Source organism: Dromaius novaehollandiae, chromosome 3, assembly GCF_036370855.1.
Source record: "Dromaius novaehollandiae isolate bDroNov1 chromosome 3, bDroNov1.hap1, whole genome shotgun sequence".
NCBI classification, from domain to species: Eukaryota; Metazoa; Chordata; class Aves; order Casuariiformes; family Dromaiidae; genus Dromaius; species Dromaius novaehollandiae.
In genome coordinates, this window is record NC_088100.1 from 69,391,477 (window position 1) to 69,415,955 (window position 24,479).

Sequence of the window (24,479 nt, forward strand, 5' to 3'; positions counted from 1 at the left end):
AGGGGGACACAAGGCAACTTCTGGTTTATAATAGGGGCTATTGAGTTAGTTTTATCTCACACACTGTATAAAAACAAGGTAATGTGTGTGTAACTTCTATGATCTGCAAGAAACATGGCATATAAGAGTAAACAATTAAGTCCGGGGAGGGGAGGACCCTTCTGTTTGAATTACTGTTCACAACAGTATTCACCTACACACCAGTACTCAAGATGCTGCATATTCCATGTTTAAAGGGTGATATTAAGTAAGTGGTTTTGGCTCAAAGTAAATCTTTTAACTACTAATTCAGAGGTGAGATTAATGATGAGAAGGATAGCAAAATCAGGATTGATACATTTCAACCTTGCTGACCAGTATGCTGAAATAATGGTGATGTTTTGACAATGTCCTTGAGTAGCACATACTTCAGACTAGGATAGTCTGAGAAATTCCTTCCCTCTCCAGTCATTTTAAACCCCTTCTTAAGTTTGTATTCTGCTTGCCCACCAAGAGCCAACTTTCACTTACCTAAAGCTTTTAGACCAGCTTATCCAGACAACCTGTAAAAAAGGGCTGGGGCAGGTACACTGTAATAGATGCACAGCATTTTTAGGTCTTACCTATGTACGACAGAGGCAGATAATCTGAAAATTAAATGAGGCATACATACCAAACATGCACAGATTTCTTTCTGCCTTCCTGACCTAGTATGGCCTGAGGACTACCTCTAACAAAAGCTAGTCACCTAGTGCTTTCAGTAGTTTGTATAACATTTTTTTTTTGTGAGACATCATTGAAAAAATCACTTGAAATAATATTACTCATTAAGATTTGGGGAACTTGTAAGAGAGGGGTGTTAATGCTTCTGGCAGCAAACGGAGTACAGGAACTGATGTGACTTTTTATGATCAGTGACCAAGAAGTAAACAAAATCTAACTCCTGGCACCCTGAGTTGTAAATATTAAAAGTGAATGATTATCAAGTATTCCTTCCTCTTCTTTCTTGACTTTTTTCTGGCATTAGAATTACAGTATTAATGACTAGTGATATCCGTGTTTTTCCCATTGGAATGGAACACTTGAGAGTCGTACAGTTTGGATCTGATTTAGCTTGCACAAAGTTTACTCTGTTGTTGCTCTTTAAATATAGACTAATTCTAAGAAGGCTCTGTAAGCTGCTCTTAATGTTAGCATAAACATTCACTTATGTGTTTGTTTAATGTGGGACATAGGTATATACTTTCCTGTGGTATAAATTGCATTTGTAGAAAAAGGGCTCTTGTATCCATTTAGTTAAACAGCGAGACTTACTAGGATTACCAGAGCTAAGGTAATGACATACTTAATACTAAATCTATATTAAATACAATCCCAAGACTATTTTCTGTCTCTTAAGGGAAACTGAATAATTTGATTGCCTTTTTTTCCCTTTAGGATATTGTTTCCTGAAAGTGAACGTTTGAAGAAAACAGAACAGCTGATGATGACAGCAGATGTTGATCCAACTTTGCGACCTATTCAGCTCTCCATGTCACACTTCAGAAATCTGTGCAATGCATATAGGAAAATGTGTGATGAAGATCCAAGCCTTTTTGCATACAATTACAGAGAAGAACTAAGGCAGAAGAAGTAATTACCTAAAAATACGGGTCACTCAAAACAGATTGAAGAAGAGAATCAGCTGTAACAGCTGTTATTTCAGCAGACAGATTTTGGGTGTGTGTTTTTTTGTTTTTTGTTTTTGTTTTTTTTTTTTAAAGTCCTTGATCTAGAGGTGTTGATTCAGTAAAAGAAGATTTAAATATATTCCTACATCTGTGCATGTATAAAAGAAATACTTTTGAGAAAGTACTGGAGAGAGAGGACTTTCCCATTTTATTTATTTGTTTCATTCAGCTGTAGAGAAAAATGAAAGGACACTCCAGTTAAAAGGTGTCTATAAGTTCTGTTTACTTCAGGGAATGGATGGAGTACATACCAAAAGCAAGGTATGTTTTGTGAGATATGTAATTAAGTTGAGATACTTCTGAAATAATCAGTTTTGTATGAAAAGTGCATTACTGAATCAGAAGAAAAAACACTTTTTGTACTTCAGCATGTAAGATGATGTTTGGGTTTTTTGTATTCTTTTCATCCTGGAACATCCTATTGTGCGGAGTAATTTAAAAAAACAAAAGCCAAAAACCCTTGTATAAATATACTCAAGTGACCGGCTTAAAGGAGGATAAAGTGCACAGATTACCTTAAGATCTGCTAATACTCTTCTCATTTATGCCAAAGCAAAGAACTCAGGGTTTAAATCTCCAACTAGAGAAAAGCAGCACAATAAAAAGTAGAAAACATTGCTAAGTACAACACTTATTTGTCTTTTACTGTACAGGCTGGTAGAGAAAATAAAAAATACAGTCAAATAAAAGATTATAGTCCAAGCTTTGTTTTTATATTTACATATATATATATATAAAGTATAAACAGCATCTTAAAACTTACTGCACAATAGTGCTGAAATTTCATTTTTGTAAAACACATTAAAATAACTTAATTCTGCTTTAAATAAAGCAAAAATGAAAACCAAAGAAATAAAATGCCCAAGGTATTGAAAAAATGATTTTGTAAAGCTACTTTCCATTGTAATCTCCTCTGTCGCCTCACTAGTATCTTTTCCACATAACTTAAAATACTAACAACGCCATCCTTCCCCTACCCTCCTCAAGAATACTACACAATCTCACTAATTGCTTGAAAGGGGTGAACTAATTTACAGACCTTGGCCAACTTAATCTACTTTTGATCCACAATAAATTAAAATAACTTAAGAATCCTTTACAGCTGTTTTTGTGCACTAATACATTTTTTCCACAAAATCAAATAGATAGTAGTTTTCCTGTGGCTTCCATGAATTTACTAGTTTTAAAGCAAAATAAGTTTGTTGAATTTTATGTGGACTTAAAATGAACCATTTAAAATACAGTGCTCAGAAAACTAGGATTTTCCATGCCTCTCCACAGTTTCATAAAAACAGTCCTCATTAACTACAGATGCTAAGCTCTGGACACTAAATTCTCTCTCTAAAATAGAGTTCAGATCCAAGTTTGCAGCATCAGAATGACTGTCAAAGGATTGGTGATGTTCCTGCATTGCCAGTAAAGTTCCTCTGTTACGCTTTGTGCTGTTTACTTTTCGCTTAACTGGGCAGAAATGGCCACGCACCAGCTTTGGATGCTCTTCTGTCTTGAAACCATCCCCTTCCTCATTTTCAGTGGCCTGATCTCGTTCAGAGTTAGTACTTGGTTCTTCTGAAATCTTCAGTCGTTGGAACTGTATTTCAATATCTTTAGTAGGGCTGCCTTTCTTTAGGCTCTGATAGTCATCGTCATCATCATCACTGAGAATATCAGATTCCTTGACAAGAACATTGGAAAAGTCTGATGCACAGCTCTGTAAATGTTTATCAGGAGATGAATTTTTGGGCTCCTGTATGCTCTCTGTGGTGTGGCAGCTGCTGCTCTGAGTACTGCTACTCAAGCTGCATTCGTCAGAATCCTGGAAGTTACCTTTTCCTGTGTCACTGTTCCACTCACTACTGCAGGAGTTCTTCAGTACCTTCAAAGACCTTGTGGAAGCTGTGCAAAGAAAAAGAAGCAGTTTTATTTGTTCTGCCAAAAGATACTGTGATTATACTGTCTATTTCAATAGCCCAGTTGTAATTACAGAGTATATAGTCTCATTTGATTGATAATCATCCAAGGTCAGGTATGTCACCGTTCTGGTATCACATGTCAGATTTCTTATTCCACCTACCCCAGGATTTTATGCTTGCCTTCATGTGCAGTATGTACAAAATCCTGCAGAAACTGTAGTAATGATTTACACACATCTGTAGGAAAGCAAGACTGGTTCCAGTACCTCAAGGACTGGAGGGCCAATTTGGAGGCTTGAGTGGAACTGTTCTGATTCCTGTCATGTTAGGAGAATGTTACTGAACAGATGGAGCACTTGAAAGACTAGTAGCCAACACTTACTCGTTTAGCTAAATAGTCTGAAGCCTGTGCTTAATTAGGTTATCTGCTGGGGTGCAGATTTAGTGCACTGAAAGAAGCAAGACCCCTGCCTTTTGACAGTTCTTCGAGCTTTTGATGTTAGTACAGCTGAGTCATTAAAGAGAAGACAGAGGAAAGAAATCTAATACTACATGCCAAGGGGAGTCCATTTCTACTCAGTAAAATTGATTTGGGACTTACTAAGTTTTCACTTAATAAAGCTAATGACATGTCAAGGGCGAGAACACAGCGTGGGAGATGGCGAGTTTGCTTTGTTCTTCTAGCCCTTGCCATGAGAGTAGGGCTGTGTGACTCTACCATCTCCCTAGCCTAAAAAAGAAACAGGATTTGAGGCACATGACAAACTATAGTCATGTTAATAATTGTGAACCTCCTACCATCCTGGATGCCAGGCTGAATTTTGCACTTTGACAAACAGAGTCTTACCCAGTTTGGCTGTTGCAGGCACACGGTTCTTGAGTGGAACAAGGCGATCTTTACAGGTTTTCTCCAGTGGCAACTCACATTTTATGTGACGTCTGAAATTCTCCCGCAAAATAGAACGGATCACCTTCACAATGTTTGTCTTGTTCTCGCAGTCACTGCAAGTTTAAAAAAACAGATAACCCAATTTTCTCCTCTGAAGACGGACAATATTGAGATAAAAATCTGTCTTCCTCCTTGCTGCTGAAGTGCTGTAGTGCAGTGTTTGGTTCAGTCCATTTCTTTTGTAGCAGTTTTGCAGCTAACTTACTTCTTTATGTGTTGTTAGACATTTCTCAGACTTTGTGTTTTGAGATCATTATTATTTTCCTTCAGAAAAACTGCCTAAAAGATAACCTCCTATGTTTAATGATCACGCTATAAGTGGTCATTATCAGAAGGACATTTCTGCTAACCCACCAAGAATACAGTAAAATTGGTTACTTTGCCCATAATACACTGGAATTTATGATCATATAGCTGCAGATTTCTAACACGGGCTTACTGAGCCAAATTCACTCCAATTTCAAATTGTTACACCTTATGCGGTTGCATACTGGCTCAGTTCCTGGAATCAGAGAGTGAAAGCTGCATTGCAAGCGCTGACACAAAAGTCACTTGGGGAAAAAGCGGGTATTCTTTCTAATTCCATTAATGTAATTAGACAAATATAACCTCCATGTAAAGCTTACCTGCTGCACAACTGAAAAATAGTTTCTGGCCTGCCTTCTAGTTCTGACTTGGTGTGAATCAGTTCCCAGATACAGCTGTTTTCTGTTCCTGTGCATGGAACGAAACATTATTTTTGTATATACTTCAAAATTCCTCCTCTCACAAAGACAGTGTTAATACAGGTACAGAGTGATCACCTAAGATCTCACATGAGGCAGAATCTAAAGGAAAGTCCCCTGAACTCTCACTTTCTATGCAGCCTCACCAGTTCTGCCTTTGAAAACAACCTTCTCTCTTGGAGAGTTACTTTACCTTGTGACACTTATACAAGAAATAGAACTGGATAGAACTGGGTCTTTGCTTGCTTCTAGCTCTTTCTCTTGTGCTCAACTGCGAGCCTGCTGTACAATAAAGATCAACTTAAAGACAGAATAAAAATACAGTCCCCTGCTACAACAAATTATGCAGTCAAGTTTTCCACATGGGAAAACACAATGGTCAGTGGTTTTGTGCTCACACAGAACACAAGGGTATCAACAGGGCATCATCCATGGTGAAACACCTTCCTGGTCATGGTATCTTTTCATTGGGGATTTCCATTCTGTCATTTATCAATCCTTTATGACAGTCTCAAATCACAGCAATAAGATCACTGCAAGTCAGCCTCCATGTCATATTGCATCTTCCTGAGCTCATGGAAGAAGAGGGATGAAGCCGACATAACTAATGGAAAAAGTATGTTAATGTATCAAGGCAGTACCCCCTGACAGCAGAGGCAACAGTGGATACTATTTTCTCTACATCTGCCTATTTCCAGAGGCTCCAAAAAGACATATGAAAGAAGCAGTATTACAGAATCCCAGAAAACTCTTAATTCCTAGAGTATCCAGTGCAAGGGAATTACCTGCTGTATTCCCCAGTCGAACTTGAAGAGCAGATAAAGGAATCAGCCAACGAAATTTAAATGGATCCAAGTCACCATAATTATGTGCAGCACGAACATTAGTGGGCTGCAAAAAGAAAAATGAGAGGATAGTTCTAAGAAGAAAAGGCAAAAAAGTGTATTTTTGTTTTGCTTTTAGAAAGACCCACATGTGAAGAGAAATTGCAATTCATTAGACTTTCTCCTACAGTAGGCTAATACTGGCTTGTAAATGTAGCTGATGTAGCTGAAATGGTGATAGACTCTGCCTTTGAAATTTGTAATTGCTTCAACTTTCAAAAGTACCTGTTTTTAATGGATAAAAATAATACTTCTACGTATAAGTACTACTAAGGAACAAGTTTCCCATGAAGAAACCCACAGACTGTTGATTAGCAGAATACATTAATCATGTAGCTGCTGCCACTACTTTTAGAGCCCCTCCATCTGTTACGATAAGCATGTTGCAGTACTGCACCTCTGGTACTTAGGTTATACAACTTGCTGCTTGACCTCAATATTCCAGCTTTGTAAATGGGAACAGATGAGGTTATGTTTGTAACACGCCTTTCCTTCCAGACTTATCAATGGTCCATAACCAGAGGTCTTTAACCTGCATACCAGATTAAGGCAGGCCATCATAAATGCCATCTGGAGGAGTTCCTACATGGCAGTGTTTCATATTTCACCTGACAGAACTAACGTGGCTCACACAGAGAAGATGATGATGCTTACTAAATGAGAAAAAAAATTTCTTGCTACATAGATACTGAGTACTTGGTTTGTTTCAGCTATGAGGGCTTGAATCCCAGCCTGGTATGGGAAGGTGGCATTTTACCACAGTCACTCCCCATTCAACACTGGCATGGTCCGTCTTTGATGACGAGGCAGTAGGAGCCTGTGCAAAAACATCCACCACTTCAACTTATACCAGACTTACCATTTTCTTTTTCAGTTTGCAGTTCTCCTTATATACAAGTATTACAGCCCTCTTAAAAACTAAAAAAGAAAGAAAGAAAAAGAAACACTATCAATTACAGGTGTAGTATTCAATGAAAATGCTATCTTGGAGAAGCTGATTATTAAAATCACAAGAATTTAAAGGGCGATAAGCACTATGATTGAAAAGCATCCGCCCTGTATTAAGATGACAGCTGAGTTTTTCATCCTACACTCCTTCATGCAAGGGCAACATTTTTTCCTCTGATTTTGCTCTGAACATTTACAGTGGAGCCATTCTGAATGTTTATTCTAAAACTACCAGCAGCCTGTCTCCCGTAAGTCTTCACATAAACAGATACAACAGATGTAATTTAGATGTAGAATATTTTCTCTCTGTAGAAAAAAAATCAAATTGATGGATGTCTTCAAGTGGAATGAAGGGCCTATAGCAAAAGATGACTGCCACAAAAGGTGGTAAGTCTTTTCTTCCTGCCATTCAGCATTTGGATAATTGGAAACACTTGTCTCAATTCATACTTTTCTGTCTGCAGGAATTCTCTGGCTTCCAAACATCTCACTGGAGTGATTCACTAATGTTAGCTAATCTCTCAGCCTCCAGTGAGGCAGGGACCCATTCTCTGTAATCTGAGAAGAGGGAAGAGAAACACAGAGACAGTGAAGCTGCCTCTGACCTATGGGATGACTCTGCTTCCAGTCCTTGATTTGGGCTGGAGGGCAGTATAGCTCTATCCCTACTCATGCATCCAGGTTTCCTTACAGTGGGGGAGGAGAGGAGGCAAGTGGTATGCAATTGGGTCTTATCCCCACATGCAGCCAGGATGTGGCCATAGTGAGTACTTCTACCCCAGAGTCCAGCATAGCTTTCCTACATCCCACATATTAGGTGCATTTCCTATACTGCCAACATAGAGTCCCAGCTGAAACTAACACCAGGTTACCCAAGTGGCAGACGAGCAGTCTAGGCTAAGCAATAGGTCAGAGTCCTTTCATTCATACATGTCCTGCTGAGAACTTCCTGGGCTCAGGTGCCTGGTGTTAGTGGATCACTGAGAAGCTCATCCAAGTGAACCTGTGGAGGTAGTTCCTGTTTGTTGTCTGAAGGATTCGCTCCCTTAATCTATCATGCTTTGCCAGAGGAGGAATGTATGACAACCCTGAGGAAGAGACTTGTCTCATGTGAACCTGGAGTTGTTCTGTAAGTGTTTTCCAATGTAATTTTAAATAAGTGTTCTTTAAAGAAAGAGTCAAGTGTCTAAAATGTTTTGCTGGAACCTTTTAATTATTTATGTAATATAATAATTGAATGATTAATAGTATAAATATTATTAAATAAAACTCTCAGTTGTATGTTCTCATTTCCACATTCATTTTTCAAGTTAAAATAATCTGGATGAGGATTGCCAGACAACACATTTTTCTGCAATGGCTGTAAATCAGAGGTTAGCCTGGATTCCCAGGAGTAGACCACATCACTGTTTTCCTACCAGCCTGCTCTGAAAGCTCGGTTTAGCAGATTGTTGTAAAGAGATTATTGTCTCTTGAAACATCACTAATTTCTAGAGTTTACATACAAGCAGAAGAGCAGCTGAGGTTGGCTAACAGAGCAATCAGCAACAGCAAGTGAACAAATAGAAACTTTTCAATTCTTCTCATATTAGGGAACATAACAGTTCTGTGCCTGTTGTCAGATGCAAGTCTATCCTAGATACCACATGGCTGCAGCAAAAGGAGATGGGGGCTTTCAGTTGTGAGAAAATGTAACTTGTTTATCATTAGATTTGGAAGGAGAGAGGGTCACTAAGGAGACACTCACCAAACACTGTAAGTTCAAGGTCTTTTCTTGCTTTGCCCAGAGATGGGAAAGGATTCAGCCAGGAAACTGTAGAATGCATCAGAAGTTCTCCCATTGAAAGCTCTGTCACCTGTATTAAATTATGAACAATAGATATATCAGTGTTGTGATCTACAGCTATTAGATGTAAAATGTTTATGAGTACAGGCTGACATCCTTAAAGAGGTACGTTTTCTATATTTAGTGTATGGACAGAGAGACACCAGAGAGAGAGAGAGAGAGATTTGCACTCAAGTAGGAAAGTGTATCAAGTAGGAAAGTAATCCCCTTTTCTAAAAAGATAAAAAGCATAAAAAGTAATAGCACACAAGTTATGCAAGCTGGATAGAAGTTCATATGATTAGTAACTTAGCTGACTAATAAGTCAACTTAGTATTAAGTTGACCTGATGTTCTGTCACTGATATATAGCCAGTCATGAACTGGCTGACTTATGAGCTGTTAGAATGTTTGTTTTCTGTAGAATAATTAGCATTAATGACAACACCAGTGGTGGGATTAATGGAGGTCTTTTATGGGTCCTTTACTCATGCACTCTTCTTTTTTCTGTGGAACACAATGTAAAACTGTAAAGAATCTCTCAGGTTGTCAAGTTTGTTTCCCATAAATGATGGGAAACCAGGTGGCCAAGAAAAGTGGGGATACGGCTTTTACTAGGGGGAAATAAAACAACCAAGTTGGCAGCTTTCATATCTGATCTCCATCTCCATGGATTCGATCTGCTTAGTAAACTTTTGATGTAAATGGCCCAGCTGAGATCTTGCCGCCCCAGTTCTGGGAGATGTGTAAACGCAATCCATTCAACTAATGTTTTCTGCTCTGACAAATAGCCATGGATGCCTCAGTGCTAGAAGCGTAGAGAATGAAAATAATAGACTTTAATGTGAAAATCCCTAGAATTGCCATTTTCACTTATATGGTGAAAAAGAATCTTAAGAACTTCAAGAACTCTGAAGCGTAAAATCTGAATACCTTTAGGCATAGAAAATCTCTAAAACATTTGAGAAGAAGAGGATGTCTATTTTTTCCTATTGAGAATTATGTCTGCTTCTGCTTGCAGTTCTTGTCAGTCCAGAAAAAGGCTCTGGCAGCTGTCTGAAATTTTTATAGTAATCTGCTGACAAAAAGAAACTTGACAGGACAGACATGAAATGGAAGTCATGATGTTAAAAGGCAATGGAGAGCCCAGCACAAGTTCCCAGAGTGACTTCAGGAGGAGATAAGGGCATCCAGTGGCTAGCAGGATTATGTCTCAATAAACACGCTGCTTCTTTTCTTACCTCCTTCTCTGTTCCACTTTGATCTGCAACCAGCTGGTCAAATACAGTGCCGTAATCTTCATATATCTTCTGCATCTCATTGATGTGACTGGCTACTTTTTCCATTGCCTTCAGTGCTTCTATGAGGTTTAAGAATTACATAGACAGCTTGGTAATTAAGTTGTATTTTATAAATGTGAGATTTCTTTTATTGAATCCTCTTTGAGGTGGGTAAAACTATGCAGCATTGCCAGGATGTGGACAATAGTATCCCAGCTTTAGAGCAGTGCTTTCTCATAGCGACTATAGAAGGTATGCTTCCTAATCAGTAAGTAAAAATGCTTATCTGGTCTTTTAAGTGCCTCAAAACACTAATAAGCATTCTTGTGATGACTACCAAAATATAAGAATATTCATTGTAACAGTAAACATGATTATTTTTTTTTATTCTGTAATAACCTAGGACCACTACGACATCTAATGTATCTACAGCCATACTAGAATAAGTAATTTGATGAACTTTAATGGTAATATGTTAAATTTGGCTCATCACAGAATAGAGGAAAGAAATTCAGTAGTAAATTGTGCAAGTCCTTCACTGATTGTATCCATGATATTAAGTGTTGGTGGTCAGGGTTTGTTTAACTTTTGTTTTCTAAACAAGAACGACACTGGTTTTCATTACACATTCCTGTTAATGCACACAGGAGTCAGAGAAGAGCGCTTAGTTTTTCCAGTCCTGTCAGCTGTTCATTGTGCAGTCTTTTAGCAGCCTGACATTCATTCTGGCCTGCAAGTCAGTCACCCTCTGGTTGTAATGGCAAAACAACAATATTTGAAGCTTCTTTTGAAGCCAATAACAGTCCTGTGACTTTTTGCTGACAGTGTATTTTGCCTGAATCTATTTTGTTAAAATGAAAACCTATCTACAAAATAATTCTCTAGACTTTCGTCCCTGAGGTGCTGACAGAACTGAACTGGAATTTGCCAGTGGGAAGTCCCAGGGATCTGACCTAGAAAAACAATCAACTCTACTTCCTTCCTATGATATTAAACAGACAATTCTTTCTACGTAGGAAGACTGCAAAGCTTTGAGGCAGGTATTTTTTATGCAAGAATCACAGCCAAGCCTCACATAACTTCCTTTGTTAGAGCTGCTAAACTTTGACACATTTCAAGAATTGAATAATAACCACAAGATGGAGTTTGGTCAGTATTTCCCCTCTGAGGGGAGGAAAAAAAAAAAAAAAAGCAACACTGTTGCATTGCCCTGACATATGCTCCTGTCACAAAAATTAAGGAGTAAGATGCCTAGTCCTGTTCATCACGGAAAATCCTGGGCATCCACTTTTCAAAGGGACTTGGACAGGCAAAATAGAAATTTTTGCTAAAAGCAGGAGATAGCTACTTATTATTTTTAATGCGAAGGAGGAAATTCTCTCTAGGTTTTGACAAGTTCTCTGACATCTACCAGAGCGGCCACCTGCATCTCCACAAAGACTTGGAAATCAAACTTAAATCATATTAATTCCTGTAAAAGAATGACAGAAGTTACCTGTCAAATGATAGTGCTCCTCACTCTCATTATCTGTCAGAGACACCAGCTCTTTTAACAGGAGAGGGTATTTCAGCACTCTCTGGACAGGCTTTATGAGGTACGACTCCAGTGTAGAAGAATGTTGCTTTGTGGGGTTTCGAGCATCCAGAAAGGCCTTAAAGGCACTATCTGTTTTGGCTAAATATAAATAAAACAGTTAGTTTAACATGGAAGTCATAGAAGCTAGAATAATTTGAAAGCACAGAACTGCAACTTGTAACCATCACAAAAAGCCTCACCCTTGTCACACACATTTCAATAGATGCTTTTTGTGGTGGTTTATGCAGTGTAAATAAGCACTAAGAGCATTAAGTATATCAAGCCGATGTTATTCCTTGCTATAGTTTTTCCAGTACACTGCAGGCCTGTTCTGCATCAAATTAATAAACTGCTGGCAGAGAAAGTAATTCCTAACTTATCCTAGAGTCAGTTTGTTGCAGCTTTGATTGACGTCCACCCTTTTTACATGCATGAACACACAAACCAAATATAGCTGCTGCTTCTGCTGCTCCTGCAGACAGCAAAAACTTGTGGAAGAGGTTTCTGTTGCTACTCAGCCTTATGTCTAAGTGTTACAAAATAAATCTTATCCCTTCAGTTCTATATTGTATTTTAGCAGAATTGTGGATCTTATCTATTCTTACTGCGAGATGCCCTATTAGATCTTGCTTTATATCAATATTCTCTGCAAGTCGAAGAGATTTGTTACAGTGGTTCACTGAAGTTTAAATTTATGCAAATGAATTACAATAACAAAGACAATAAATTACCTCTCTCAAGAACTTTCTGAACTTTGATGTGATTTGCACAGAAGCCGCTGTACAGTTTAAAGTGGTCAGCATAATACAGAAAGGAACCTCCGAGGGAAAACAGCAATTTCTGAAATCAACACAATCAAAATTTTTACTTCATTCGTAGAATCATAATCAAATGTTCAGGCCACATAACAGAGGCTTAGAGCTGTGATTATCTGCTGCCTGTCTCTATATGTTCTCTATTACTGTGTGTATATATATGTGACATGAATTTATTACTGGCAGTAGCTCCATAAAGTCTCTGTACTTCTCTGGGTGGAGACTTCAGGCTTTTAGGCAAAGCCTGCAATCTTCTCAGTTCACCCTTAGCAGACACCACCACTGTAGACATTTTGTCTTACTGTATCTCAGACAGCACAGGAACAAAATCAACAGATGTGTAACGGTAGGTCCTGGGAAAAAAGCATGGGCAATAGGAAGCAAGGCATAAAGCTGCCAATGCCAGAAGGGATAGTGTAAATCAAACACAGAGGATTGCTTTCCAATTGTTTTCCTTCTTTTAGGCAGGGGGTAATTACAGGGCATCTCTGAGTTTCTTAGATGAAAGGGAGGTTGGGAATATGTGGGAGGGACTCTGAATCATGAGGGAGATCTTTTTAGAAAAGTATTTCCCAAAGCAAAAAAAGAGGAGTTAGTGAAGGAGGAGAAGGAGGAGGAAAGCAGCCCTCTCCCCCTTTTTTAATCAATGTTTGCTCCACAAAGGCAGCAAGTGTCAGGGAGACCTGCCAGCACCTCCTAGTTCTGTGACACTGACTGCATCTCTGGGAGCACGTACTTTCTCCAGTCAGGTCAGGTACTGAGTGGTGCCACAGTAAGTGAGACAGCACAGAGAGAGCACAGTGTACAATCATTTACACTTCACAGGCCCTGCTGGACCTCACAACATGAGAAACTCATGCTGCATTTAACGGGAAAAGCTTCCACTTTGTAGCAGGTAAACCGGGGAGCACAAGGCAGGGCAGAATTCGGCAGTGACAGTAAGCTTTCTGCAGAAGAGTAAGGCATCGTAAGCACTGCTTGTGATGTTTATAGAATATTCAACTTCAGAGTTTATAGAATGTTCAATGTCTACTCTGCATCTTCCATATTACATCCTCTGCCATGGGAAGGAGGAAGATAAAACCATGACAAATAGCACTAATCTGTAACTGCTGAATAGGTGTCTGTAATCTAAAGTAAAGCTTCAAACATAAAAGCAACCATATGAAAAAAGAGGTAGAACTTAAGAGTTCTTAAAGCCAGATTTCCACAAACATTTCCAGGTGCACTACAATATAGTAAAAGATCAAGTATTTACTCGGAACTGGGATGGCGTTTCCAGTGTATTAAAATCTGAGGAGGAAGAAATTCCGTCTTCAAGAGTCTCCAAAAACACCTTCTGGAAATCCAGCATTTCTGGCAGACTGCCGAACAAGGACTCCATCTGTGAATATCAAACATCAGGCTATGAAGTACAGCACTCCATACCTCTAACAGGGGTCTTGAGAAAACAGTCCTTGAAGGAGATGTGACATACAAAGAGACTGAAAGGTCAATAACATTTTCTTTAATAGTTTTCAAATGGGCTTTATAGAAAAGTCATTAAAAAGGCAAAGAATTCTTAGCAGCATTTTAGTCAGAAGAACAATTACCATTAAAAAAAGAAGTGACTCATATACCAGACAGAAAGACACTAACTGGTGTAACTCTATTGCCATGTTTGTTGTTCGCTTTTTCAGTCATGCTCTCAGCAATGGAAAAGCCCAAATGCCAAGGTCTTAACCCATAAAAGAATGAAAAGAACCTCTTTCAGTTATTCCCTCACCTCATCTTGGGTAAGGAAAGTTTCATTTTGAAGGGGTTCCAAGTACAGCTCAAAGAGGCAGCTCAAGTCCTGCAAGAAACAGAATTTATTGAATTTATGTACCGCTTGGAAATTGTTCTTTATATCACAACTGAGGGATATAGGTAGTTTTCAGGAAAGAAGCAGAGATACAGTTCCTTTTCTGTAACAAAATCACCCAGATTGTTAGCACTAAATGACTGCTAAATTAAAGGCAAATTCATTTCAATGCAATATTTTTGTTTCATCCTTAAGGCTTTACAGCCTGTTTATAAAAAATTATATTTTAGTATAGCACAGGGAGAGAAAGTTACAGATGATGGCTTTCTAAAGAATATTTGTGTACAGATATGTATATATTCTATATAACATTTTAAAATCCTATTAGGCATTAAAGTATTTGGTTATTTTGTCAAGGGTACATGATTAAGGACTTTTTCAGTCACTTCTTCAAAGAATTAGTGCCACTGTTGAAGACTTACTATCCCATGCCAGAGCATGACAGCTGGGTTGGGGCCTGAGAAAAGAAACTGCAGGAATTCTTATGAAGAAGGAATAATGAGCATCTCTCCGAGAATCCCATAATGAGTTTTTACAACCTGTCTGTGCTACAATTTTGCCTGGTACTACAACACATTTCAGTGACCTCAATATGAAAATCACTAGACAAAACCAGAATCTGGTTACGATTTTCATGTGATTTCACACAGGGAGGACTGTAGTGAAAGCATACAACTAATAATTTAGCATCACAGATTCACGCAGGCACCCTCCTCTGGGGTACAGGTAGACTTCTTCAAAGATGCAAAGGCAGAGTTCGAGCCTTTGTTCAAGTGATTCCTCTATAAGAAACATCAGCTGGACCTACAGCTGGCGTCTATGTTCTGTAAAGCTTCCTCAGGTTTACAGTGTATGGCTAGAGATTAGCGGATATTCTAAAGACAACAGATTGAAAACTCTTTCTCCTGTTTTCCATAAATTATTGCAGCAAGTAAAGGCATTTGTAAGTATGTGTTTTGAGATGAAGAAATGATTCCTCCTTGCCAAAGGTCAATGAAACCAAGCTTTCCAAATGGCTTTTGGCATCCAGCCCCATGAAGTTTGGATTTATAAAAAGAAGGGACATATATCTAACAAATTATGGACTTACCAGTCAAAGGAGAAATAACGTGTATGATGCTATGAACAACCTTTTAGCTTTGAAAACTGCAGAGTCAAAATAATTATGCACTATTTTCCACACTTAAAATCTTTTCCAGTTGGCAGGAGGCTTTTCTGTTCTTCTACCAGAATATATTTTCATTTGGAAAACCATGGAAACATCCCCTGGAAGAACCCCAATATTCAAATACTGCAGATTTCTACCTGCCATGAATTTTCACTCTCCAATATAAATACAAATTGACTAGAATTAAAGCTACTAGACCAAATCTTACAGCTTCTCTTACAGGAACAAGCCTACCAAAAACAGCAGGAGAAATTATGTAAGCAAACTCTGCAGGTTATGACCCTTGTAGAGGGCAATTTATATGCACTCATATGAGTTCATATGTGCTCATATGAAATGTGTAAGACCATCCACAAATCATGGTCAGCCTCACAAAGAAGGCTGTAGCTAGCCAGAAAATGTTTTTGGTTTTTTTTTGTTTTTTACCTTGACATAAGATTTCTCAGTGTCCATAAGTTCTTGGATGACTTTTCTCAATCTATCTGCATCAGAAAGGTGCCGAGCCAGTGGTCGTGGGGGCGGATCCTGGTTATCCTTCTGTCCTTCCATACTGCTTGCCTGGACTTCTTGGAAATTTCGGCACAATGCACTGACCTGTTCTGCACTCTGTTAGATGAAAAGAAAGGAACAAGCACTGACAGTCTAGAACACAAACTGTACTACAAACATTTTTAAATTCCTCAAATTTTGCTCTTGCTCCAAATTCAGGGGCCAGGGCATGCCATTGGTTTTGTCAAACATATCCTGATTCCTTTGACCAGCTTAAGCTTATAATAATCAAAACAGTAAAATGAACCATTTTCTAGTGCCTTCTCAGTGCAAATCATTTCACTCTTCAAATACAAACTTGTGGGATACAAAAGGTGAGAGAGCGCGCTCAGGGATATTATATACTTTGATTCTTATGACATTAGCATCACACGGTTTTCCATCTCTCTTATTTTGCAACATTCACTGCACCAAAATAGAAAGAATTAGTAGGTACAGATCTTTTCTTTTAAACATCCAGAATGAGTGTTCTATTTGTCATCTGTCATATATATATTTTTTTTTAAACAAAGGAGACTTGGAGCTCTGGTTTCAGATTCCAAAGACCCAGACTATTGAAAGATACTTATATGCTTCCCCTGCAAGCAGGAAATTAAAAAAGCTTTCAGAAATGAGGAATGGAAATCTAAATCTTTGAGCTTCTTCAGAAGAACGTTAAACATGAAAAAACCCACAAGTTGTTTTTTGAGCAAGGTGTGAGTTGGAGATGGAACAACAATGGTTAATCTTATAAAGTAAAGATGGAAGAGAAGGAGAGCTTTTCTGACCGTACGGAATGACTCTGTAGTTGCTCTTGCATGACCACCACTGGTACCACAAAGCATCTTTTGCATGCAACAATCTTTAATGCTTAATTTGAAAATTACTGCACTGTTCTCTTTCTTATATAACATTTTCCTGCTACCATTACCCACATGGATCTTAATAGTTCTTGGTATCCCTCTCTTTATACTAAATGAAATAATTCTTCCTCAGTGATTCTGTCTTTTAAACACTCTCTAAAATATGGTACAGTCGCATATGCTGTGCCATGTATTACCTTCCATTTAGTGAATGCATTCAAATGAAGACTACATGAATGCGGCCTTATTTTAAATGGAAGTCCTGATTCAGTGAAGAAATCAGGACATGAGTACACTTCAGAACTGTCTTAATCTATGCTAATTTACTCCACAAGCTGTTTCAGGTAGTCCCCTCTGGGGGGGGACTGGGATCTGTGGATTCACCACAGATCAGCTGTGTAGCTAGGTTCATCAACTGTTGGAAACTTGCACGGGAGGAGCCGACGGAGGGAAGACCCAGACGCTCAATATGAGTGATCAGCGTACTTCATCTTTATTAGGCGTGATCTTCCTTTATATAGCACAGGACTAATCAGGCTCATACATATTGCAAAGGCTGAGCTCCTTATTGGTAATAGCAATTTTGTTTACCCCAACGCCTTCTGCATTACATCACCCGCAAGTTCCCAGGACTAATCATTGATAACACCTTGGAGCCAAGGACAATGTGTCCTTGGCTCTAACTGTTTTTACTCTCATACGGGACTTGGCTCACATCAACTGTGTACGATATATACTTAGTTCTGCTTCCTTTAGTTGTTCAATCTTCACATGACCTCTGCCCTCAAGCCAGTCCTCCACAATTCCCCCGTTTTTATTTTGTGCGAGAAAGACTTTTTTAGTTAATTGTTCAAGCTTTTGTGTTAAGCAGCCAAAAATCACTCTTACAGCAATTAAAATTAATACAATTATGAATAGAATACGTAGCCCTTCTTTGATCAAGCTCAAAATCCAGGTACTCACATTACCAAACATCTTTCTAAACAGATCATCAAACCAATTATACTGTACGGTGATTCTCTGGGTGTGGTCCTTTAGCCATTTCAATTGCTCATGGATTGACTGTCCATGATCAGAAAGATTAAAACAACACATTCCTTCAAAATCCTCACACCCGCGTCCCTGTGCCAAAAGCAGAAAGTCTATAGCTACTCTATTTTGCAACACTGCATGTCTCAGGCTATCCATATCCTGTGACATTTCAGAGAGAATTTGTGTAGTAACATTTGATTGCTTAACAGCCCAACAAGCAAGTTTATTTAGATTAGACATGGCATGCGCAACTGCAACGTTAGGAGCTAAAGCTGCGGCGAAAAACCTTTCCGCAGGCCCCCATAATTCTACATCATCAACACAATCTGAACCTAGTTTTTTCAATTCACGCTTGCCTCGACGATTCTCACTTCTTCTATGTTTGATTGCTGCAGTCAGATTTGACCAACGCTGATCATGTAAGTCAGGGGCGAAGAGTGTCCTAATGAGTTCGGCCAGCGTTGAAATTTTTTCTTGAATAGTTCGTTTTGGTTGTAACGGTGGTGCTATCCATTCTAGTACAATGGGTTCCGCCAACCCTCTTTTTTCCCCCGTTTTTATTTTGTGTTGTGTAATGGCTCCCATTAGGTATTGTGGGCCACATAAAATAGTAAGATCAAGTGGCTGATTTTCCAGGCGTCGGTGCGTAGCACGCGTAGTAATTAGCGATGCAATTTCCTGGAGTACCCGTTGCTGTTCCTCTGTGAGCGTGACGGCAGCCGCTGGGTCTGTTCCCTTCAGCAAGGGGTGTAGCAGATTTAAAAGTTCATTAGGAATGCCGACAACCGGACGGATCCATTGGAGGTCTCCTAATAGTTTTTGAGCATCATTGAGTGTTCTTATGTCAGTCCTGATTGTCAATTTCTGTGGTCTGATGGTGGCATTCGAAATATGCCAACCTAGATACTGCCAGGGGCTGGATTCTTGTACCTTTTCCGGGGCCACCACAAGTTCCTTTTTCTTTAATTGTGTGATTAGATCAAATTTTTGTTCAGGAGAAAAAGGGGTTTTTTGTGCCAACAATATGTCGTCCATGTAGTGATATATCATGGTCTCTGGCCACTGTTGACGTAACGGTTGAAGTGCCGCATCGACATAGAGTTGACAGAGGGTTGGTGAGTTTCGCATACCCTGCGGTAGTACTGTCCATTCAAATCTTTGGTCTGGCCCCTCTCTATTGATAGCAGGGAGTGTAAATGCAAATCGCTGTTTATCATCTTCATGGAGGGCTATGGTAAAGAAACAGTCCTTTAAATCTACGATTAGCAGGTGCCAGCCTTCTGGGATCATTGCTGGGCTGGGTAACCCCGGTTGTAAAGCACCCATGTCATGCATCTGTCTGTTTACGGCACGTAGATCGTGTAAAAGTCTGTATTTGCCGGATTTTTTCTTGATCACAAATATTGGGGTATTCCAAGGGCTGGTAGATAGTCTTAGATGACCTTGTTTGTACTGTTCCTTTACTAGTTCATGTGCTTGAATGAGACTTTCCCGTTTAAGCGGCCATTGCTCTACCCACACAGGCTGATCAGTCCTCCAGCTGAGTGGGATTGGGACAGTCCAGGCAATGGCCGGTGCTATAAAGGGTGTTCCAAGGTAAGCACCATACCCATCTGGGCAAGGATATCGCGCCCTATTAATGCTTGCACTCCTTCAGGTAGGGGTAAAATGGAAACGGAGCAATTAACCACCTTGTTCCCTATAGTCCATTGTAGCGTCGATGATTTTCGGGCGAGGGTGACCCCGCCTACTCCAGCTACCGTAGAGCTGGTCTCTCGGATTGGCCAATGCTGGGGCCAAATCTTAGTGCTAATTATTGATACATCCGCTCCAGTGTCCAATAAGGCATTAGTGCGTATAGATTCTTCTTTATACTTTACAGTCACGGTTTGTCGGGGCCTTTGATGCATTCCGACAGTCAGTAATACTACACTTCCAGTGGAACCAAAAGCACCATAGCCTCGTGGTTGCTCTTTCGCTGGTGCCACCCCTACAGTCAGGTGGGGAAGCGGAATAAGCTGGGCTATTCTCGATCCTTGCGGTATGTGCATAGGTGGAAACATTGCTGAAACCACAATTTGTACTTCCCCGAAATAGTCCTTGTCGATCAGTCCTGTCAAAACTTGTAATCCTTTCATTGTAGCGGACGATCTTCCAATCAGTAAGGCACCTATCGGCTCATGATTAATAATTACTGGTCCATAGACATTCGTCCGGATTCTTGTTGGCTTTGTATCCAATAAGGTGGCGTCTACTGCTGTTGCCAAGTCCAGTCCGAGACTCCCTCTGGTGGCTGGTCGAAGACAAAGGGGTTCATGGCGTTCGGAGTGGAGCTGGGCGCCGGCTGAGGTGGTTGTGTTGACTGCGGGGGTTGCTGAGTTGTTGTGGTGAAGGCCGCCTTTTGTGTCGTCGCGGGGCGGCTCGTCCCGCTTCTCCGGGCGTTTCCCGAGCCAGCCTTCCAACAAGCCGCTCCATCATGTTTGTTGCTTTTGCAGTTGGGACACCATACTCTACTAGCTTGGCATTCTCTGCGAAGATGACCAACAACGCCGCATCGGTAGCAGTGTGCCGATCGTCGATTAGGGGGGATATTTCCGCCGGGATTTTGCAAAGGAGCAAGGGCAGCGAATACCTGACTTTGATTCTGTTGCATATTATCCCGCAACGCCTGTGCTTGCTCTCTCATGCTCTCTCCTAATTGTTTCACCACCTCTACTAGCATAGCTTGCGGTCCTACAGGTACCTGCGCCATTCTTTCTAGCCCCTCCTCGATAGTCCATGTTCCCGGGAGTGTGGCTAAAATACTACGCGTTGAAAGGTTACTATTCTGTATTGCACATTGTTTCAAGATAGTCCCTTTCAGGTAATCTGGTACCCCTGCTGCTTGTATAGCATTGGCTACTCTGTCAATAAATAAGCCGAAAGGCTCTTCCCGGCCCTGCTTTATTCCCATATAAGATGGGATACCCCCTTTTTTTTTCTTTTTTTTTTTTTTTCTTTTTTCTTTTTTTCTTTTTTTTTTTCTTTTTTTTTTTTTTTCAAACTGCTTTTATTAGTGGTTTCTGACCATTAATATCATAGAGAAAAACTTATTTCACATTGATAGCCTGAGATGGGTGTCCTCAGATAACTGTGGCCAAAGGAAGAGGAGAAGGAGGAGAGGAGAAAAAGGCGGGGGGGAGAGAGAGGGGGGGAGAGAGAGAGAGGGGGAGAGAGAGAGGGGGGAGGCGCTGAGGGAGGAGGGGGGGATCTGCCGCATGGTCAATGTTGCTCCTTTTGGCAGGCCTGTGTTCCCAGACCCTCCCTGGGCAATATTAAAGGTTCGGATCGAGGGGGGCGATGGGTATGGAGACACCTCTGCATGCGGGGGTTCCTTGAACCCATCGGGGCTTCCCAAATGCTCCGCGGCGGCGGCAGCTACTTTCTGCTCAGCCTGATGCACTGCGAGAGCATTAGTAACTGCCCTCCACGGCTTCATCAGCTTTTTTGCTGTCTTGTTGTCACTTATTACTTCATCAAACAACTTGTCCCCAAATTTTTTCCATTCAGTTTGTTCGAACACGGTATCTGGGTTAACAAAACACCCATTAGCCACTCCGTAAGCTAATAGCCCTGGGAGTTCCTTATGACATTCTATTCCTTGAATACCTCGCTTTTCTAAAAAGCATCTTAATAAATAATAAGCCGCTTGTCGCTCCGTGGTTACTCACTTACCGTTGCAACCTTTGCAAGACCTGCGGCGAGACTTTCTGGCAGGACCCCGTCTCGTCCTGGGCACGGACCCCCTTTGTTTGTGTCCTCTCCACCTCCTCTGTAGCTCTGGCACGTAGACCCCCTTTTGTGTCTCGTCGCCTTTAGCACAGCAGGACCAGCTGTCTCTAGCACTCTGTCGACTCCTGAGTTTTTAATCACCGAGTCCCTGACCGGCAGGGTCCCTGTTCGGGCGCCATTTGTTGGAAACTTGCACGGGAGGAGCCGACGGAGGGAAGACCCAGACGCTCAATATGAGTGATCAGCGTACTTCATCTTTATTAGGCGTGATCTTCCTTTATATAGCACAGGACTAATCAGGCTCATACATATTGCAAAGGCTGAGCTCCTTATTGGTAATAGCAATTTTGTTTACCCCAACGCCTTCTGCATTACATCACCCGCAAGTTCCCAGGACTAATCATTGATAACACCTTGGAGCCAAGGACAATGTGTCCTTGGCTCTAACTGTTTTTACTCTCATACGGGACTTGGCTCACATCAACTGTGTACGATATATACTTAGTTCTGCTTCCTTTAGTTGTTCAATCTTCACATGACCTCTGCCCTCAAGCCAGTCCTCCACAATCAACATACTGGGTCATCAAACGAGATAACGTAAAAGTTATCCTGAAACTAAACTAAGCTATATTAAACCTTTTGTAAGGTGGAGGCTACACATACTACCACTATAAAGTCTCAGCCATTCATGTGTCAAAATAAATATACATCCCTCACACCTATTTTAGTGGAAATAAATGTTAAAATGTCAAATACTTGCCACGTAGTCCATATTACTCTATTGTTTCCCAGGCCTCAGTTTTGAACAATGCCACAATCTCTACAAAATGCCACAATCTCTACAAAAATTATAGTTACTTTCCTTACCAATATGTGCAAACATCTTTCACAATCCTCTCTAATGACAGCTTTCAGGACTGTGAAATTTAGATAAATTCCATATTTACAGCATTAAAGAGGACCTGACAAAATTCGACATAAATTGAATGGTGTTTGTTGGAATTATTGCTTCACTGTGCTGGAATACACCAAAAAATCACAGTAACTCTGTGCCACTAAAAATACTTTGTGTATTTTGGAAATAAATTGTAACTTCACTTAGCAAATTGGGGGGTTATTTTAAAACAACTTCTAAATAACTGAGTTCAAAAGTACTTGAGATTTGTTTTCTTTGTTTCTGATGTCAGAAAGTTTTGTATTTGTGTCAGAATGACTCAGATTTTACGCTCTCTACAGCTCAAGGTGTGCGTGGGCAGCCTGATTTACATCAACATGAGTCCTGATCAAGGACACTAAATCAAGGAAATGAGACAGCCTACTGAAAGCGAGTCAGAAACATCATTGTCAGGCAGAATTTAACAAGGAGGAGTTAGAAGTGCTCTGTTCCTCCCTGCCTCCCTTAGCACAAAGTGGTAGGGCAGGCAGACTTTGGAGAACAAGCTGCATGTCCTCCTTCCCTTTCAATCTGGGCTGCAGATGGATCTATTCCCAAGAGCTATTCGATAAGAAAGCACATGGACCTAGATGATATCCTCAACATAAATAGTATTTGAGCACTCTGGTGCCAGAAATGGTTCTGCATAACTGATCCAAGCCTAAGGTACACACTGAGGTACCTCTCAGCCCTACTGCTGATGACTTGCAATTTTACAAACTTCAGTATGTTCCTGAATGAGGGAGCACTTTGCTTCTGCTCCTGCAAGTCTGGCATTAAAAATACTGTACTTTTCCTGCAGTGCTGCTTGTAAGCTCTGATCCTTTCCCACAGCCCTCTATCTTCCCCTCTGAGGGAGGCTTTCAGGCTGTGCAATATCCAGCCCTGCTTCTCATTCTCTGTACCCACTACAGTATTTACATTTGGGTCACGGCAAGCATGATACACTACTCAATCAGGACAGAAGTAGTTCACATTCACCCCTACACACTGCACAGACCAAGGCAGATGTAAGAATACATTTTGCCAGTGAAACCACAAAGTGTACAGTGGTTCTAGGACAAGAGCCCAATATTTGTGAGAAACTTTATAACAACAAACAAATGGAGAGGAATAAACTTTTTTTTTTGCTTCTGTGTTCCATTTGCTCATGTTGTTTTCCTCTTTCAGTCCATGTTTCTTCCCAAAGCTCCCTTACCACCCAGGCTGGAATCTCCTCCTGCCTTTTTTCACTCTGGCCTGGATGTTTTTTCCAGTCTCCCACACCCAAAAAATGACCTGCTCTTCTTGCTATTTAAAACAGATCTTTTCTAGAAAGGCTCTAATGGCAATGCCCAAGAACATCTCTCCAACATCAGGTGTGGTGCTTCACCTGGAACACAGCATGGAGGGCCCAGCCTCAGCCCCTTTTTTTATTACAGCAAAAAACTTCAAAGCCACCTTGGCATTTTGGATGTCAAAGTTTGGCAGTTCAATGCCCGTAAACCAAGAACTCTCAAGAGGGGCCCCAAGGGGCACCACATACACACGCCATGCATACCCATGTTCTTCTTACACAAATACGTGTGGCAAAACCTGAGTTAACCTTGAATTTGCTGTGAAAATGACATTGCAACGGCTAACACAAAGGCACACTAGACTCACAGATACATGTGGTAAACTCCTCAGGCACACAGCTTGTATTTGCACAGGGCCAAGATGATTGTCAGTCCTTAGT

At 40.4% G+C, this 24,479-nt stretch overlaps 2 protein-coding genes across 16 annotated transcripts in view; one reads left to right on the forward strand and one right to left on the reverse strand.

The window, feature by feature from the left end:
- TFB1M (transcription factor B1, mitochondrial) overlaps positions 1–2,411 on the forward strand; it is a 29,825-nt gene extending 27,414 nt beyond the window's left edge. For all 5 annotated transcript variants that reach the window (XM_026122250.2, XM_026122249.2, XM_026122252.2 and 2 more), the window contains one exon: positions 1,417–2,411. In XM_026122250.2, the coding sequence (XP_025978035.2) occupies positions 1,417–1,615 (199 nt within the window). In that variant the 3' untranslated portion in view covers positions 1,616–2,411. The remainder of the gene's footprint in view (positions 1–1,416) is intronic.
- Positions 2,329–24,479, reverse strand: part of TIAM2 (TIAM Rac1 associated GEF 2) — a 184,353-nt gene continuing 162,202 nt past the window's right edge. For all 11 annotated transcript variants that reach the window (XM_064509123.1, XM_026122235.2, XM_064509125.1 and 8 more), the window contains 12 exons: positions 16,061–16,240; positions 14,389–14,457; positions 13,882–14,007; positions 12,540–12,648; positions 11,728–11,907; positions 10,194–10,312; positions 8,876–8,984; positions 7,040–7,098; positions 6,082–6,187; positions 5,198–5,285; positions 4,470–4,624; positions 2,329–3,605 (listed from right to left, as the gene is read on the reverse strand). In XM_064509123.1, coding sequence (XP_064365193.1) covers positions 2,965–3,605; positions 4,470–4,624; positions 5,198–5,285; positions 6,082–6,187; positions 7,040–7,098; positions 8,876–8,984; positions 10,194–10,312; positions 11,728–11,907; positions 12,540–12,648; positions 13,882–14,007; positions 14,389–14,457; positions 16,061–16,240 — 1,941 coding nt within the window. In that variant the 3' untranslated portion in view covers positions 2,329–2,964. The remainder of the gene's footprint in view (positions 3,606–4,469; positions 4,625–5,197; positions 5,286–6,081; positions 6,188–7,039; positions 7,099–8,875; positions 8,985–10,193; positions 10,313–11,727; positions 11,908–12,539; positions 12,649–13,881; positions 14,008–14,388; positions 14,458–16,060; positions 16,241–24,479) is intronic.